The sequence below is a fragment of the Ailuropoda melanoleuca genome, chromosome 3, assembly GCF_002007445.2.
Source record: "Ailuropoda melanoleuca isolate Jingjing chromosome 3, ASM200744v2, whole genome shotgun sequence".
Lineage (NCBI taxonomy): Eukaryota > Metazoa > Chordata > Mammalia > Carnivora > Ursidae > Ailuropoda > Ailuropoda melanoleuca.
The window spans coordinates 111,308,686-111,323,432 of NC_048220.1; the positions used below are offsets into that span (position 1 = coordinate 111,308,686).

The 14,747-nt window shown below is 38.0% G+C and overlaps 1 protein-coding gene across 3 annotated transcripts in view; it reads right to left on the reverse strand.

The window, feature by feature from the left end:
• Nucleotides 1-14,747, reverse strand: part of PARP8 (poly(ADP-ribose) polymerase family member 8) — a 177,020-nt gene that overhangs the window by 15,631 nt on the left and 146,642 nt on the right. For 2 of the 3 annotated variants that reach the window (XM_002919636.4, XM_034656940.1), the window contains exons 17-25: nucleotides 12,796-12,921; nucleotides 11,483-11,548; nucleotides 8,873-8,940; nucleotides 6,894-6,942; nucleotides 5,671-5,783; nucleotides 5,365-5,437; nucleotides 4,071-4,140; nucleotides 1,308-1,381; nucleotides 98-167 (exon numbers count right to left, since the gene is read on the reverse strand). In XM_002919636.4, coding sequence (XP_002919682.2) covers nucleotides 98-167; nucleotides 1,308-1,381; nucleotides 4,071-4,140; nucleotides 5,365-5,437; nucleotides 5,671-5,783; nucleotides 6,894-6,942; nucleotides 8,873-8,940; nucleotides 11,483-11,548; nucleotides 12,796-12,921 — 709 coding nt within the window. Of the gene's footprint in view, nucleotides 1-97; nucleotides 168-1,273; nucleotides 1,382-4,070; nucleotides 4,141-5,364; nucleotides 5,438-5,670; nucleotides 5,784-6,893; nucleotides 6,943-8,872; nucleotides 8,941-11,482; nucleotides 11,549-12,795; nucleotides 12,922-14,747 lie in introns of all 3 variants that reach the window. The other variant, XR_004624292.1, reaches the window with a different exon arrangement.

Genomic DNA, 14,747 nt, shown 5'->3' on the forward strand with positions numbered 1-14,747 from the left:
CTAACCCATTTCGAGCATTCTGGAAATATAGTTAAATTCTTAAACACAGATAACATAGAGAATTAACGTTTTGAGGTTTGTAAAACTTTCAACTTACCTTCACATAAGGCTATGCATTTTAAGTTACGGCTTTGCAGGAATTGGGACTGCTGTCCTTTTTTCTGTGACTAAATTCCAAAAGAATTTAAAAGTCAGAGTGAAAATAGGGCAGTTGCTCAAGTGAGAAAAGAACTCATCATCATTAAAAAATAATAGCCACTAAGATAGCTTCAGATTAAAAAAAAAGGCCTATCGAGGCTAGCAGTAATATCCTTGCTTTCTTAATGTCAAGCTATATTTGTTTTATCATTTAATTTCTATACATAATCATTATTAAATCACTCTCAAGATAAGTGAACTAAAAATGCTCAATTAAAGTTTAACAGCCTCACATCATAGAATTAGAACTCAAATTTATTTTTACTGGAAGCCTGGCATCCTCATTTCAAGGGAAACAAAATTAAAATTGCATGATCTTCTCAAATACTACAATCAGTTATCCCAGATCACCTAACATATCCAAAACCAACCCATTTTTACAGCACCATTAACTAAGCTCCAGAGGTTTCAGGAAAAATCTCATGGAGAATATCTGTAGTTTTGTTTTTGTTATCTAGGCTAGTTATACTTTTTCCCCCCAATTTAAAATCACATTCTTCCTTAAGTAGATTTCTCATTTGTCCACAATGGTTGTTTCCACTGAAACAATAAAGGATTTGTGCTTGTCCTTTTCTCTGTCTGGAATGTTCTTTCTCCCATATGGCTCATGCACTCACGGCCTATAGGTATCGACACAATAACCTGGGATGGAGCATCCTTTCCTGGCCACCCCAGGCAACACTCATTCTGGTCTCACCTTCCATCCCACCGTATTCAACAGTGCTTTTCCCTGATTCTCCTCCACTTCTCTCTACCATCTAGCATTCTTTTTCGCTAAGCATACATTTAATTTATCCACAGCCACTCAATAGAATGTAGGCTCCCCCAGGAATTCTCTCTTGTTTTTGGTTCTATTTTGGATCGTCACTACAGCCCAATGCCCGGGAATCTCTAACATTATAGCAGGAGCTGAATAAATACTTGCTGAATATTTACTGAATAAAGGGGTTTTGATTTTTACATTTTAGGGTCGGTTTTATGCCTTTGTGAGGAGTGGCCGTTTAAACTAATTTTGCAGACTTAAAAAGCCTGAGTGCTTTTTGAAGCCCTGCTGGCTAGTGAAGCTCGAGCTCACTCATCACATGCGGCCCCTCGAGTCGCTACAACACCTGGGATGTGCTGCTGCTTTTACTGCTGGATGCCGGCTCATCTTTGGCTGTCACCTTCTGCTTCTTGTTCATCCCTGAAAAACAACAGCAAAATAATAATTTAGGGACAAAGCTGGGTGATACCCCTCAAATTACAATCCATTGGCACTGCAAAGTTCCACTGGAGGCAAAGACTCCACTGCGTCAGGCCACAGACGACCACAGCAGCTGCTGTGACCTGGCGTGGAAAGTCAGCGGGTTGGGGGAAGTAAGGATAGTGTTAGAACGTAGCATGTAGACAATCCAGCTTGGTTTTCTTTGTACTGAAAACAGGGATAGGAAATTCTCTTGCATAAAAGTGACATGTTTAGAAAATTCTTAAAACTTGGTTTTAAAAGGCTGATAGAGCTTAAACTTCCATTCTTACCATCTGGTTAGCAGAAGGAGAAGGTAAGGAGTGGGAAACATGAACAAGGTCAGAAAAATACATTTATACTGAAACTAACTTCATGAGTTGATGATCTATATTTAATTCTGTGTAGAATTTACTGTATCATCTAATAAAGAAAAATTATGCAAGTTCTTTTGTCTATGATACAAGTTTTAGCTTACTCTGTTAATGCCATGACTTTTTACTGTGACAGACTTTAGACAGAACTAAGAGTCATAGCTGTTTTAGGATAGATATTTTTCTATGCTTTATTTGGAAATGCCCATCTACTGTCCAGAAATTGAGATGTATGTTCATTTTTTTGTTGTTGCTGTTTCAGTAAAGGCTTGATGAGAATGAATAAATTGCAAATGGTATGAATGTCACTCTCTCCTAGTGAGAAATCTATCCCCCAAAGATGCAGAGGTGGAGAAGGTCAAGCTGAGGTACAAGGCCTAGGGTTTCAGACGTGCGCTTCTGGGAGAAAGGCAAAGGCTGTCATCCTCAGAGGGACTGTCCTGCTCTCCACCCCTCCACTTGCAGCAAGAAAGCCGACGACAAGGCTACTTCACAGTACTTGATGACTCAGTATGTTTTCCGTATCAATGCTGAGGATGTATTTTCTTAAACCGGTTTTAGTTTAGTTTTTTATTGTGTTACGTTTTAACGAGATTCAGAATCGGATTTATGCTGATTTTAATTTGTTTTCTCCTTTGAATTATATTATTCTACTTCCTGTATTATTTTATTCTTGCTGGTGTTTCTTTTCTTTTCTCTCTCTCTCTCTCTTTTTTTTTTAAGATTTTATATATTTATTTGTCAGAAAGAGAGCACAAGCAGGAGGAGCAGCAGGCAGAGCAGGCAGAGGGAGAAGCCGGCTCCCAGCTGAGCAGGGAGCCCAATGTGGACTCGATCCCAGGACCTGGCTGGAATCATGACCTGAGCCAAAGGCAGATGTGTAACCGACTGAGCCACCCAGATATCCCTGGTGTTTATTTTCTTAGTGTTATTTTGGCATATTGTATTTTCAAAGATCGTTGCAACAATATTTCTCAAGCCATAGGCTTTTCTACAATGTGACTTTGTCACTCTTTCCTTCAGGGACCAGGATGGAGTCTAGGAGCTTAATTCCCCACCCTCAAAGATGCACGGGCTTGTGACCGCTCTGAACAACATATGTGGGAAGTGCCACCATGTGACTTCTGAGGCTGGCTCAAAAAAGGCCTACAAAGTCCACCTGGTGCTCTGAGGACATGTGTTCTGGAAAAGGCTGGAGTGGAATGCTGAGACACAACTTGCTGTGGTTGAAAGAGCATGCACTTAGCAAAGGAATTAGATGGGTCTGGTGAACATTTATCTGGTGATATGACATTACATCACCAGGTAAGCATCTTAGGCATCTTCAGACTTACTAACCAGGCACCACCTGAATGACATCTCTTGAAGTCCTATAACTGCACAGACACACAAGCACACAAGCAAAACCAGCTACATATGCAGGTATATGAATGTGAAAACATTTACAAGTCTGAAGGGAAAGACAGAGAACACTAAGATTTGGGAGAAAGGAGAAAAAATTTCACTTGTTACTTTATACAATTCTACGTAGTTTCAATTTCCTTCTTTTTTTCAATTTCTTTATAGTGAGCATAATTACTTTATGTTTAAATACATCAAGTTATTGCTCTAAAAAAAACCACACACACACACCGATTGTTGCAACATATTCCCCCAAATTGAAAAGTGCCAAGAAATCACCCTGAATTTCACCACTTGAGGATAAGGAATGCCAATAATTTCGTGATCACTCTTTCCATATGTTGAATTTACCAGGCTCCCCTCCAGCACATGCTTTCAATTTTTTCCTGAATGATTTTTTCATATAATTTCACCAAACAAGATGTCAATAAGTAGGATGATTTTGAGGGTGTTTTTCTAATCCTAAATTCTCCATAATGTTCAAAATGTCTTTATACGATATATAATAATCCAAAGATAAGAAGTTGGCCTGATACAGAACTACCTCCCAGGATAGTGAATTACTATAGATGAATAAATAGTCAGTGTTCTACAGAATGCTTCACACACCCTGCATTCTCAATAGTCACTTGTGGAGGGAATCAATGTAGAAACTACTGAACAAAATGGAAATTAATTTTGAAACTGAAAAAAACCACATATTCCACTTATATACTAGGGTAAGAATTATAAATTCATCCTGACATGTGAGCTTTGTTTTTGCTTCTGACTTGAATCAAATGAATTAAATACAAATATATCAAATAAGCTTCCATCACTTGATACACAATAAAAAAATCAAAACCTCACACACTTGAGGTTAGAAATGAGCTTACCTGAGTAACCAAAAGATATGCTTGACATTGGACTAAGATAGATTCCACTCCCATACATTGCACCGTGGAGCTAAAAGGGGAAGAGGTGGGAGAGAAAGTGGACAGTCAGTGGTTTCAGAGGTTAATGTTCTACAAAAGAAAGGAATCAGTCTTATGTTGGGAGGATCAACTCTTAGAAAACAATAAGGCTCTTTCCTAAGGTCTAATGTGAAAATATTACTACTAATATCCTTGTCTTCCACATTTAGTGAGTTGATAGAAGAAAAGTGAAAGCCAGAGAAAAAATCCTTATAAAGTTTTTCCACCCAACCTATGACAAAGACAGTCACTTATTATCAAGTACTATCATAGGAGTTTACGTTAATGACTCCAAAATATTGAAAACAGAACAGGCTGAATTATGCACGATGGAGTTTTGATTAGGACGCACATGCTACTATATCGACAAAGTAGCCTATTTCAATTTTCATTATACAACACTGTCATCCCATTCTTACCTCCTCTAAACTTTTAGGTTAACAGTTTCATTAATGGAAACTCTTTGACTGGTCTAAGAAACTACTCAGAACAATTTAAATTCTCTCTCATTATTTCTATGTTCGAGGGCCCTTGAACCCTATTTAGTATGAACTGAATACTAATTCAGTGTGTGTTTATGGACATTTACATTTAACTGTATCCCCATCTCAACTGTCATCCGAGTGTGAGATCCAGCACAGGTGACGGGATCGAGCATCTGATTTTCTGACCTCTTTCCATTGTCAGATGAAAATCAGCTGAATGAGAGCGAAGTAGGGTGTTGGAGGTGACGGGCATAAAGATGAGTGCTATATCCATGCCATCCCGCTAACTCCCAGCGCTGCCCCGGAGACCGGGAAGCAGGCAGCAGATGGCTCTTTGGTGTCCAATCTCCCCCTTGCTGATTCTTAGCCCTACCTTTCCTTCTCCTAAAGTGTCCACACTGGGGCAGTGCTCAAGAAATCTGTGTTGAATTAGCAGACAGAATGCTTCTACGGTTTTACTTTCTGCATGATAATTTTCTTCTACTTAAGTTCAAAGTGATTTTACTGTCTTCTCATAGAGAATTCAATTTTTCTTTTCATCCCCATATGGTGCATCGGTCAATTCCGCTTTACGTATTTTATGAACATTACTTATGCCTTTTAGAAATTCTATGTAGTTTTTAAAGCCCACTTGCTTCCCCTTTTTCACATAATAAAAAAGCACCAGGATTGCTTACTGAACTCTAACACTAAAGAATATATGGTCTTGTTAAAGCATTCAGAAAATTTACCTGCAGTCTAGTATTAGAAGCAACAACCAGACCATTCCTCAGGATAGAGTGCCAGTTTTCAATGTGTGAGCCACTAAAGCACAGAGGAGGGGAAGGACAAAGTAAAACCAAACATTAATAATCTTCTAAAGTGGCTACAGTGGAAACAGTCATGTACCTTCTGAAAATCTTCAATTTCCAAGTCAAGTATCAGGCAGTGGACTATTCAGGACTAATAGCCAACTACTAAAAGAATGTTTTCCTCCCCACATGTTTCTAGGAGACCGAGGTGAAGACATATCCCCATCAAAAGGAAGCCATACTCACTGAAATGCAAAGGTGCTTCCAAAGAGTTTTTTAGCAGCTCTAAAATTAGATTCTTTGGCTGGTGGACTGCTGAGAAGAAGGAATTGATGTGGAGTATGCATAAACTTCAGTTGCTGCCATTTAAAATAATGACAAATGAAAACATGTCAAAATTAACATATAATCAGACTGATGACAATTTCAAATTTTACTGGTTTAAGAATTATCGCGATTCAAGCCATACTAACTTACATTAATAGGACCATTCATTAAAAAAAAACCCTGCATAAATGATAAATCATATGGAGTTGCTGATATGAAGGGCAATTTTTTAGGCTAATAGAAAAGAAATAGGAGACAGACAATCCAAAGTCATTTATATTTAGCTTTGGAATACACTCTGTAATCAGGTCCAAGCAGATCTGCCTTACTAATTATGGTTCTTTTTAAGACTTTTATTATTGAATTCCCTAAGTATACACTAGCTACTCAACCGGGGAAATACCTGAGTTTGCTAAAAGGAAAAGAAAAGTTAGTTCAAGATTTTAAAATTGCAAAAATTATCATCATCATGCTTTATTTACATACATTTATAAACTTGTAAATTGCCTATATTCAAATATAGTTTCCCTCTTTGTTCATGGAAAAAAAATTAAAACAATCTTTTGAATTAGTTGATTGACGAAATTTTCTAATTGCTGCCCTTTCACTTAGGAATATACTTATATAGGGGTACAACATAAAGGAAATCTCGCAGTTTAGAGATTCACAGACAGGAGAGCTGACATTTTGGATACTGCTCCTCTTTGGTTTCGATCAGAACTGAAATCAGAGTCCATTAGCTTTTTCCTTTATTTTGTAAGCATATTAAGCCCATAAGGCGATATCTTCTCTGCTATGGAAAAGTGGAGCTGTGCTGACAAGAAACTGACAATGATAAAAAGCACATTACCTTTTTCTGGTCAGTCTCCAGATTCTTCCTATCACTTGCAGAATAACAGAATGATTGCCTATCGACCCTTTTACTTACTTAAAAGTTCAGGGCAGCAGTCTGAATTTGAATTTGATTTCTTGGGGAAACTTGGAGCTGGTGCACATAACAGGAATTTCGAACTAAAGAATTAGGCCTAACCTGAGATTACTTCAATTTCCTGGAGAGGCTGCCTAAAAATCACAGGGGTCACTTCTCCCAACTAGTTAGGACTCTGCCCATTTCCGTATGTATATGTGAAAAAACAACTTACCCTGTTAACCGGCAGTTTCACAATATGTGACCTATTACTTGAAATAACCCTGAAATTAATTAAAATAATCCATCAGTCACAAATATATGCTAAATATATTTAACGTTTTTTTCCTTAGTTGGCAAGTGATCGGAACTTATGTTTGCTGTGACATGAACTAAATTGAGTAATCATTTTACTTAATTACATCACTTTGCTTTGGTTCCTGAAACAATTTAAAGAGCTTATGTAACAAAAAAAGATAATATTTTAATCTGAGAATGAAGAAGTAGTTCTTTAAAACCTAAAAGATAATGATTTTAAATAATTACAACTTCAGATATCAGCAAAATGAACATTTCTTTTTTTTTTTTTAAGATTTTATTTATTTATGTGACAGAGACACAGCCAGTGAGAGAGGGAACACAGCAGGGGAGTGGGAGAGGAAGAAGCAGGCTCCCAGCAGAGAAGCCCGACGTGGGGGACTCGATCCCGGAACGCCAGGATCATGTCCTGAGCCAAAGGCAGACGCTTAACGACTGCGCTACCCAGGCGCCCCCAAAATGAACATTTCTAAACATACTTTCAAAAGATGATCATCGAGACGCAAAGCTGATTCATACATCTGCTTCCTTGGCTCTTCCCTACGCTGTCTAATTAAGTATGAGTTTCTGTGAAGATCTTTATCTTTCGTTAAATATTGGAGGACCTTTGTGCTGATACATACGGTGGTTTATACACAAATTGTTATTCACCATATTTAGACACTGAGGTTAAAAAAATTACATTCAGGTATCCGAAAGAACTAATTATTTTTATGTTTTTCAGAACAGAAAATAATAACTAGGGAAAACTCTAAAAAGTCATTTTGGTAGATTTTCTTCTCCTTGAAAGAAGAGTAACTAACAAGCTGAAGGAAATGATCACAAATAATTAAAAGTTAACAATCAGGCTGACTACAGGGTGAAAAATAAAGAGATTAGATATTTGAGATTTTTACCTTCATTCTGAATATGACCTAACGTCAGAATGTAAAAAATTACAATGAAAACTATGTGTTATTCTACTCAAACAGAATTTTAATAATAGATCATTACGGACACAAAGAAGGAAGACTTCCAAATCTAATTTTTAAAGTTTCATTAGAGTAAATGTTTACTGTAAAATCCTAAGTGAAAGTTAAGTAACCAGAATCATTCTTTCTCCTTTGTCCATCTTTCCATAATTTTTAAAAACTCCCTGGTTGTAGCTTAGAATAAATCTCATTGAGACCAATCTCTTATAATCTTTACATTTGTATTATGGCATTTATAATCGTGGGGGGAATTCCATAATCTTTAAGTTTTCAGTGATTTCAAAGAGACCTGTGCATAAAGCCCTGAGAGGTATGGGGAGTAGATATTATTGTTTTCATTTTGCAAGTGAGAAACCAGAGGGCAAAGGCTTTGGAGCAGGTGTGGTAGGAGCGGCGTTCTCAACCTGCTCTTCTATTCTCAGTCAGCCTTCCTAGGATCCATGCTGGACTAAGGCTTTACCCCTCACCAGGCTCACATCATCTGCAGCCGTCAAACAAAGAGTGCATCAAATTTATACTGTTCTTGTTGAGGAAGTGAACCATACACGACACACATTTTAGAAAGATTTTCAATAAGTGTTTGAAACTGAGTTTTGTCACTGAGTCCTCAGTTAACTAGAAAATTAAATGAACCAAAACGGCTTCACCATGTAATCCAGCTAATCACATTTTTTAAAAAACTATAGACAAACTGCTGTCAAATACATTGTATATATGTGTAGTGCATAGAAAAGCATTTTCCCCTTGTGATATACAAGTTTTAATTAAAGTGAGAGTCATTAAGGACTCTCTAAAATCACCAGGCCTCATAGGCTTGTAGAACTGTAGCATTGCAGGTCTTGTAAAATAGGCCTTTTTTTTCCCCTTAAAGCAGGCAGTAGAAAATGATGCTGTTTTCATTAAGAGGAAAACTAAAATTTTATACCATTGCAGTAGGGGATGAGCAAGGGGGTCTTGTTTATCCATCTGCTTCTTGATTTCCAGATACGGTGCCTGGAAAAAAAGTCATTATACGTCTTGATTTTTCTTAAAAATTCCTTTTTTCCTTTTTCATTTTTCCTTTATGTGAAAGGAAAATCAGGTTGAACAGGTATGTCTAATCTAGTCAAACCCGGAAGCTTTGTGGCTGTGACATGGTCACAGCAGCAATTACCCTCGTTGTCCCCCCCACCCCCAACACGCACACAAGGTGATGTGAACTCTGAACTTCCATGTGGCACACAATGGACTTGCCCAGACATTTTGCTCCAGGGGCTTCATCAAGCTTTAGCCTGGCTCCCACGCACTAGGCCATGTCTAAAGGTGATCCCAGGCCCCTTGTTGAGTCTCTGCTCAAGAAAACGCAATGCTGCCCAACCGTAAAAGGTACCTACCCTGTACCCACCCACACTGCTAACCTTCCAGTAATTCTCTCCTCATCCCCCTTCTGTAATTTCCTGGTACCCCAGAGCCCCCTATTTTTACTTCTCCGTAGCCCCCTTTTGTTCCCCCTCTGCTCTCCCTTTGAAACCTCAGTCACTTTTGTCTTCCTTGGAGGTGACCTCCCTTTCACTGCAAGTCACTCTTCCCCACTGCAGTCCTCGAATTAAATCTCTCTCCTCACCTTTAACAAGTGTCAGGCGCTGTTCCTCTTTGACGATGACTGTTTTTAACTTTTAACTAACATTAAAGCGAAACTTGTAAGAGCTCCTACTCACGCTCATATCCGAAGGTACTGACTTAGGTGCAGAGCTTTACATGAGAAAACTGGACAAAATTTACATAAGAAGAGCCCTTCTTTTGAAAGTATTTAATGGAATTTACCCAGACAATTAGCCTTTTCATAGAACCAAAGACGATCTGTCTGTGACAATTTACGTCTATCTACAGAGCAGCAGCTTCTAGAAAATAGGACAGTATAGTGTTATATTTATTTGGAGAGGTGTAAAGGATTTGACGCGATAAAACCTGACAGCATCCCTATGGAGTGCAAACTGGAAGGGGGTGCAGTGTTACTATTTACCATCTTGGCAGTGAAGAAGCTAAGCCTCAAGCAATTAAGCAACTTGCCCAAGGTCACAGGCCGCATCCTTGATGAGCAAATTACACAACACATGCCTCTGACTTCCTAGGCTGACACTCAACCGTCTCCACTGTCTTCTATTAAAATAGCTTACACGTGACCCAGAATAAAGGAAGAACATTTTGGCAGAGAGCTGATCCCAGAGTCAGAATTTTGTAGCTATTTTTATCCAAGAACGATCTGGGTCTAGGGTATAGTACAATAAATACCCTATTACCACCAAAGTCTTTGGTGACCAAAATATGTTTACTTAACCTTGTGTAACCTAGTGCAATAAGTTCATTTTCCCCCCTAAGTGGAAATGTATTTTATTGTTTTCTTTTCCTTATACGAATAATAATACTTGTTTGAAAAGGAAATCAGGTAATACAGAAAAGTATGGGCATAGAAAAACAACTAGAAAGGATGATGGTTTTTAAGCAAATGATATAACTTGTGAATTAAAGATCTCTTCGTTTACCATTGTCTGACACACAATATTTGTTGGACAAATGGATGAATATTTGGCTACATGAATAAATAACTATCAAAAGACTCAGAACTCAAATCTGGAAATGTAAACGTACTCTGGGAACACATTTTCAAATACAGTAGGGGTGATTGCAGGGGCGAAGGGAGGAGTGGCAGAGAAGCTTTCCGGGCCTCAAGACTAAAGGACTCCAATACTCTTTCCCCAAAGACAGAAACGACCCAGGGTAATACTCAGTATAAAACTCCAGGGTCTCTAGGGCAGTGCAAGCCTTGAAACTATCATATGCAAACTAAACCCATACATGTGTGTTGTTGGCAGTTATGGATTATTAATTTCTACTTATCATGATGAGTTTTAAGCCTCTCTCCAAATCTTTGGCAGAAGAAAGGCCTCGATAATTCAATAGCACGTGCTTTTCGAAGAACTGGACTATATAGCCCAGTGCTATATTAGACTTTCGTAATAAACCGCAATCCTTGCTCATCAAACCTCACCAAGACTCCCTAAAAGCTAAAAATATAAACTCATACTGTTGAGGAGGCTTGTGTCCCCCAAAGCTGTTTTGCGATTCTATGTTCTATCTAAAATATTTATGTACAATTTACATTTGTGAGAATACGTTTTTATTTTGACATTAAAACAATGTGTTAAAATACTACCATTAATTAAAATGGACAGTCTAGGAAGATGGTACCAGATTTCACCTTTGCTTTAAGATATTCCGACACACATCCATATACTCCAACTGTTGCAGAGAACATTAGGATTATAATCATGCAATTACCCTCCAAAAGTCACAGTGGTAACCCACCAATACACTGATGTAATTTAATTAAAACATCCTAGTACAACACAATTTTAATTTTTCAAGTACTTTAATTATACTCCCATCTAATAGAAAAATCTACATTTCACTACGCAGCCAGTACTCTGACATTTTAAAAATATGATTTTACTCAAGCACAACTGAACTGTATAAGACCACAAGATGATATACTTACTTGTGTCATTTCTCTAATAGAAGTTATGCTATCCAGTGCTTTCATTACTCGATCATAGTTTTTCTTCTGTTTGAATGGAAAAAAAAATAGTATTCACTGTAAGCCTTTGCAAGTCTATGTATTACCAGAGAAACGTTATTTCTCTATGTGGATTTTCCATCAGAGTTGGTTTGAAAGCAGTGACTGTGTTGTGTACATAAAAGGGGAGGCTTTAATAAGATGATTCTAGGACGTAGGATATATAACTGAGTTAGAGGGAAAAAAAAAGAAAACAATGCCAGTCCTAATATAAATACATAAAATCACGTTTAGCCTATGGGGGAAAACTATAAATATAAAAAATATATCGGGCTCTTGATTCTTTGTGTCACCAAAAAAATTGAGCCATGATGAAAAAAGAATAGAATCCTTCTAAAATACAAAAATCCACTTTAAGTCTTACAATATCATTTTGCTTTTATTTTCTTTTGATTGAGATTGCTACCAAAAGAATATGACTGTAAGTGTATAAATGACACCATGCAATTAACTGATAATTCATCTTTAAGTATTCTGTAACTATGTGCACTGTTGCCACTTATGAAGGAAGGAAAGCTTTTCCCAGGACATTTTATGGAGCCATTGTTTCTACAAACTAATTTCAAGATGGTTAGTAATAGAAACTAAGGCAATTTTAGCTCTCATGCAATTTGAAAATTTTGCTATTTCAGAAGGATTCTGCCTCATATCCACAAATATTTATAACATTGTTTTCTCAAGAAATGCCAGTTGATCAACAATATGGACTAAATAAACTTTTACTAACCTTCAGATAACTGGGGAGGAGGAATGGGGGAGAAGGCAGGGGACGGTTAAGTAAAAATACAAAAGAAAAGCGAAAATTGGTCCTTTTACCCACAACCCTTAAAATTATAATGAGGTTACACTAAGCTAGAATCCCAAAAAATAATGAAATTAAAGTCATCCTATCAACCATTACTGCTTTATTACTGCTATTCACCTGCCTTTCATGCAGATGGGATGTGTAAAGATTGCAATTTGAGAGGATGAAATGGGTCTAGTTTCATAAAGATGAAGTTTTGAAAGTAATTTTAAAAGATGAAAGGACAGGGAAGTAACAGGATATGGGAAAGTCTGAAGGAGGCAGTGAATCAAGTTTGTGGAAAAAGAACCGTAAATGGATACAGAGTCCACAATGGGTCAGGGATGGGCCTGATGAGGGAGTGAGTTAGGCAAAAAGAAGGAAGCCAGCAGGACTAACATCTCAGCGGCTGCTACAGGGGCGGGAGGGGCGTACAAGGAGAAGTACTCACCCTGGGGTTGAAGGCCAGCATCTGAGGGTCGTTAGGATCCACCACAGATGGATATGGCTCAAAAATGACAACTTTTCTAGGAGATTCCAATGCAGACCTACACATGGATACTAGTAGATCTACCACCTTGAAACACATACACAAGACAGTTAGCATCCTTCGCATTTCAGCATGTGCTATGCCATTGCTCCTCCCTCTCGTGGTCATGGAAGTTAAGTAGGAAAGCCTCAAGAACTGCTATCAACCTCGCAGATCTGTAATTTATGGCTTCAGACCACATGTGACCGAACTTGACCACTGACTTCAAATAACTGGCATGTGTTGCTTCCAATTACGCCCTGGAATCTCTGTCATGAACTCGTACTATGCTCTCCCATTGCTCTAGGCTCTATGGCAGACATGCACAAGAAAGACAGGTCCTCTCTCTCATGGAATGTACATTCTGATGGAGAAGATGCATAACAAAATAATCCGTTAAATATATGCTCAAATACACTTCTGGTAGTGTCGAATGCTGTGAAGATTAAGCAGGTGTTAGAGACTAAGGCAAGAGGGGTGCTGTTTGAGTGGCTAGGAAGGTGGTGATACTTCAACAGAGACCAGAGTGAAGACAGAGAGGGAGAGAAAGCTCTGGGAGAAACCATTCCAGGTGATGGAAACTGCAAATGCAGAAGATGAGTCTGATGGGCTCCAAGAACAGTAAAGCTCCTGACATCATCTTACTTCTTCCTACTCTGCCTCAGGCCATTCATGACCTTTGGTATGCTAAATACGATGGTTTTATTCCTATGTTCTTCTGTGACCTCTTAACACAATTTACTAAGAGGCAGTGACATTTAACAGTTAGGAGCAAAGCCTCCCTTCCCAGTTCCCAAAACAATATGTTTCTGGCAAGTGAATCAAGAAAACTGACACAGTCTAAATGGAGGGAGGGCGCTGGAACAGACACATCGGCAATGTGAAGATAGGGGACATCATAAGGAAAGCAGTGGACTTAATCTTTATGGAGAAAAATATTTCTAGAAAGTTTTTAGACAGGCATTTAAAAAATGTACAGTAAGAGTAAAGCAATTTTTTATTCTTGTGGTTCATGCAAGGGGCACTGTGACCTAAGGACTGCAGGACTCACTATTTTGTGTGTATACTCACAAAACACATCCACCCAATCACAGATCCAGAATTTCCAGTGACCTAAAATAATTAGCAACACTCAAGCCGTTGGGTATATGATCTACAAGTAACACTTCCCAAAGTACACAGACGTATACCCAACAAGACTCACTCAGAAAACGGCAGAACTGAAAGAGCTAATACGTTTCCAACACACTATTCCATTGTGTGTGTGTGTGTGTGTGTGTATGGTTTCCAAGCAATGGATATAATAAAGACATAATAAAATCCTTCTTGTTTTCTGCATCCACACTCACATTCCATCTACCCCAGAGAGATGCACTTTAACACAGACACAAATTGTTTTTGGCATTATCTGGTCTCTCAATAAAAGAAAAATCCAAATAAAAACTCCTGAAAAAGAATAATCAGTAAAATAAAATAGCCTTTTCTGAAACTCTGACAGTGGGGAGGGAATTGGTACTATCTTATAAAAATTTTTAAGAACTACACATCACAGTATGCAACTAAAGCGTTAGAAAAGTACCTGCCCTTTGCTTTAATAAAGGGTCAAATGACCACTGACAAGGGGACTAAAACCACTCAATTGAAAAGAATAGTTTTTTCTATGAATGATGGCGGGAAAACTGGATCTCCATATGAAAAAAAAAATGAAGTTGGACCCTTATCTAACACCATATACAAAAATGAACTCAAAATGGAATAAAGACCTAACCATAAGACCTTAAACTATAAAATCCTTACAAGAAAATATGAGGAAAATGCTTCATGACATTGGACTTGGCAATGATTTCTTGGATTGACACCAAAGCACAAACAAT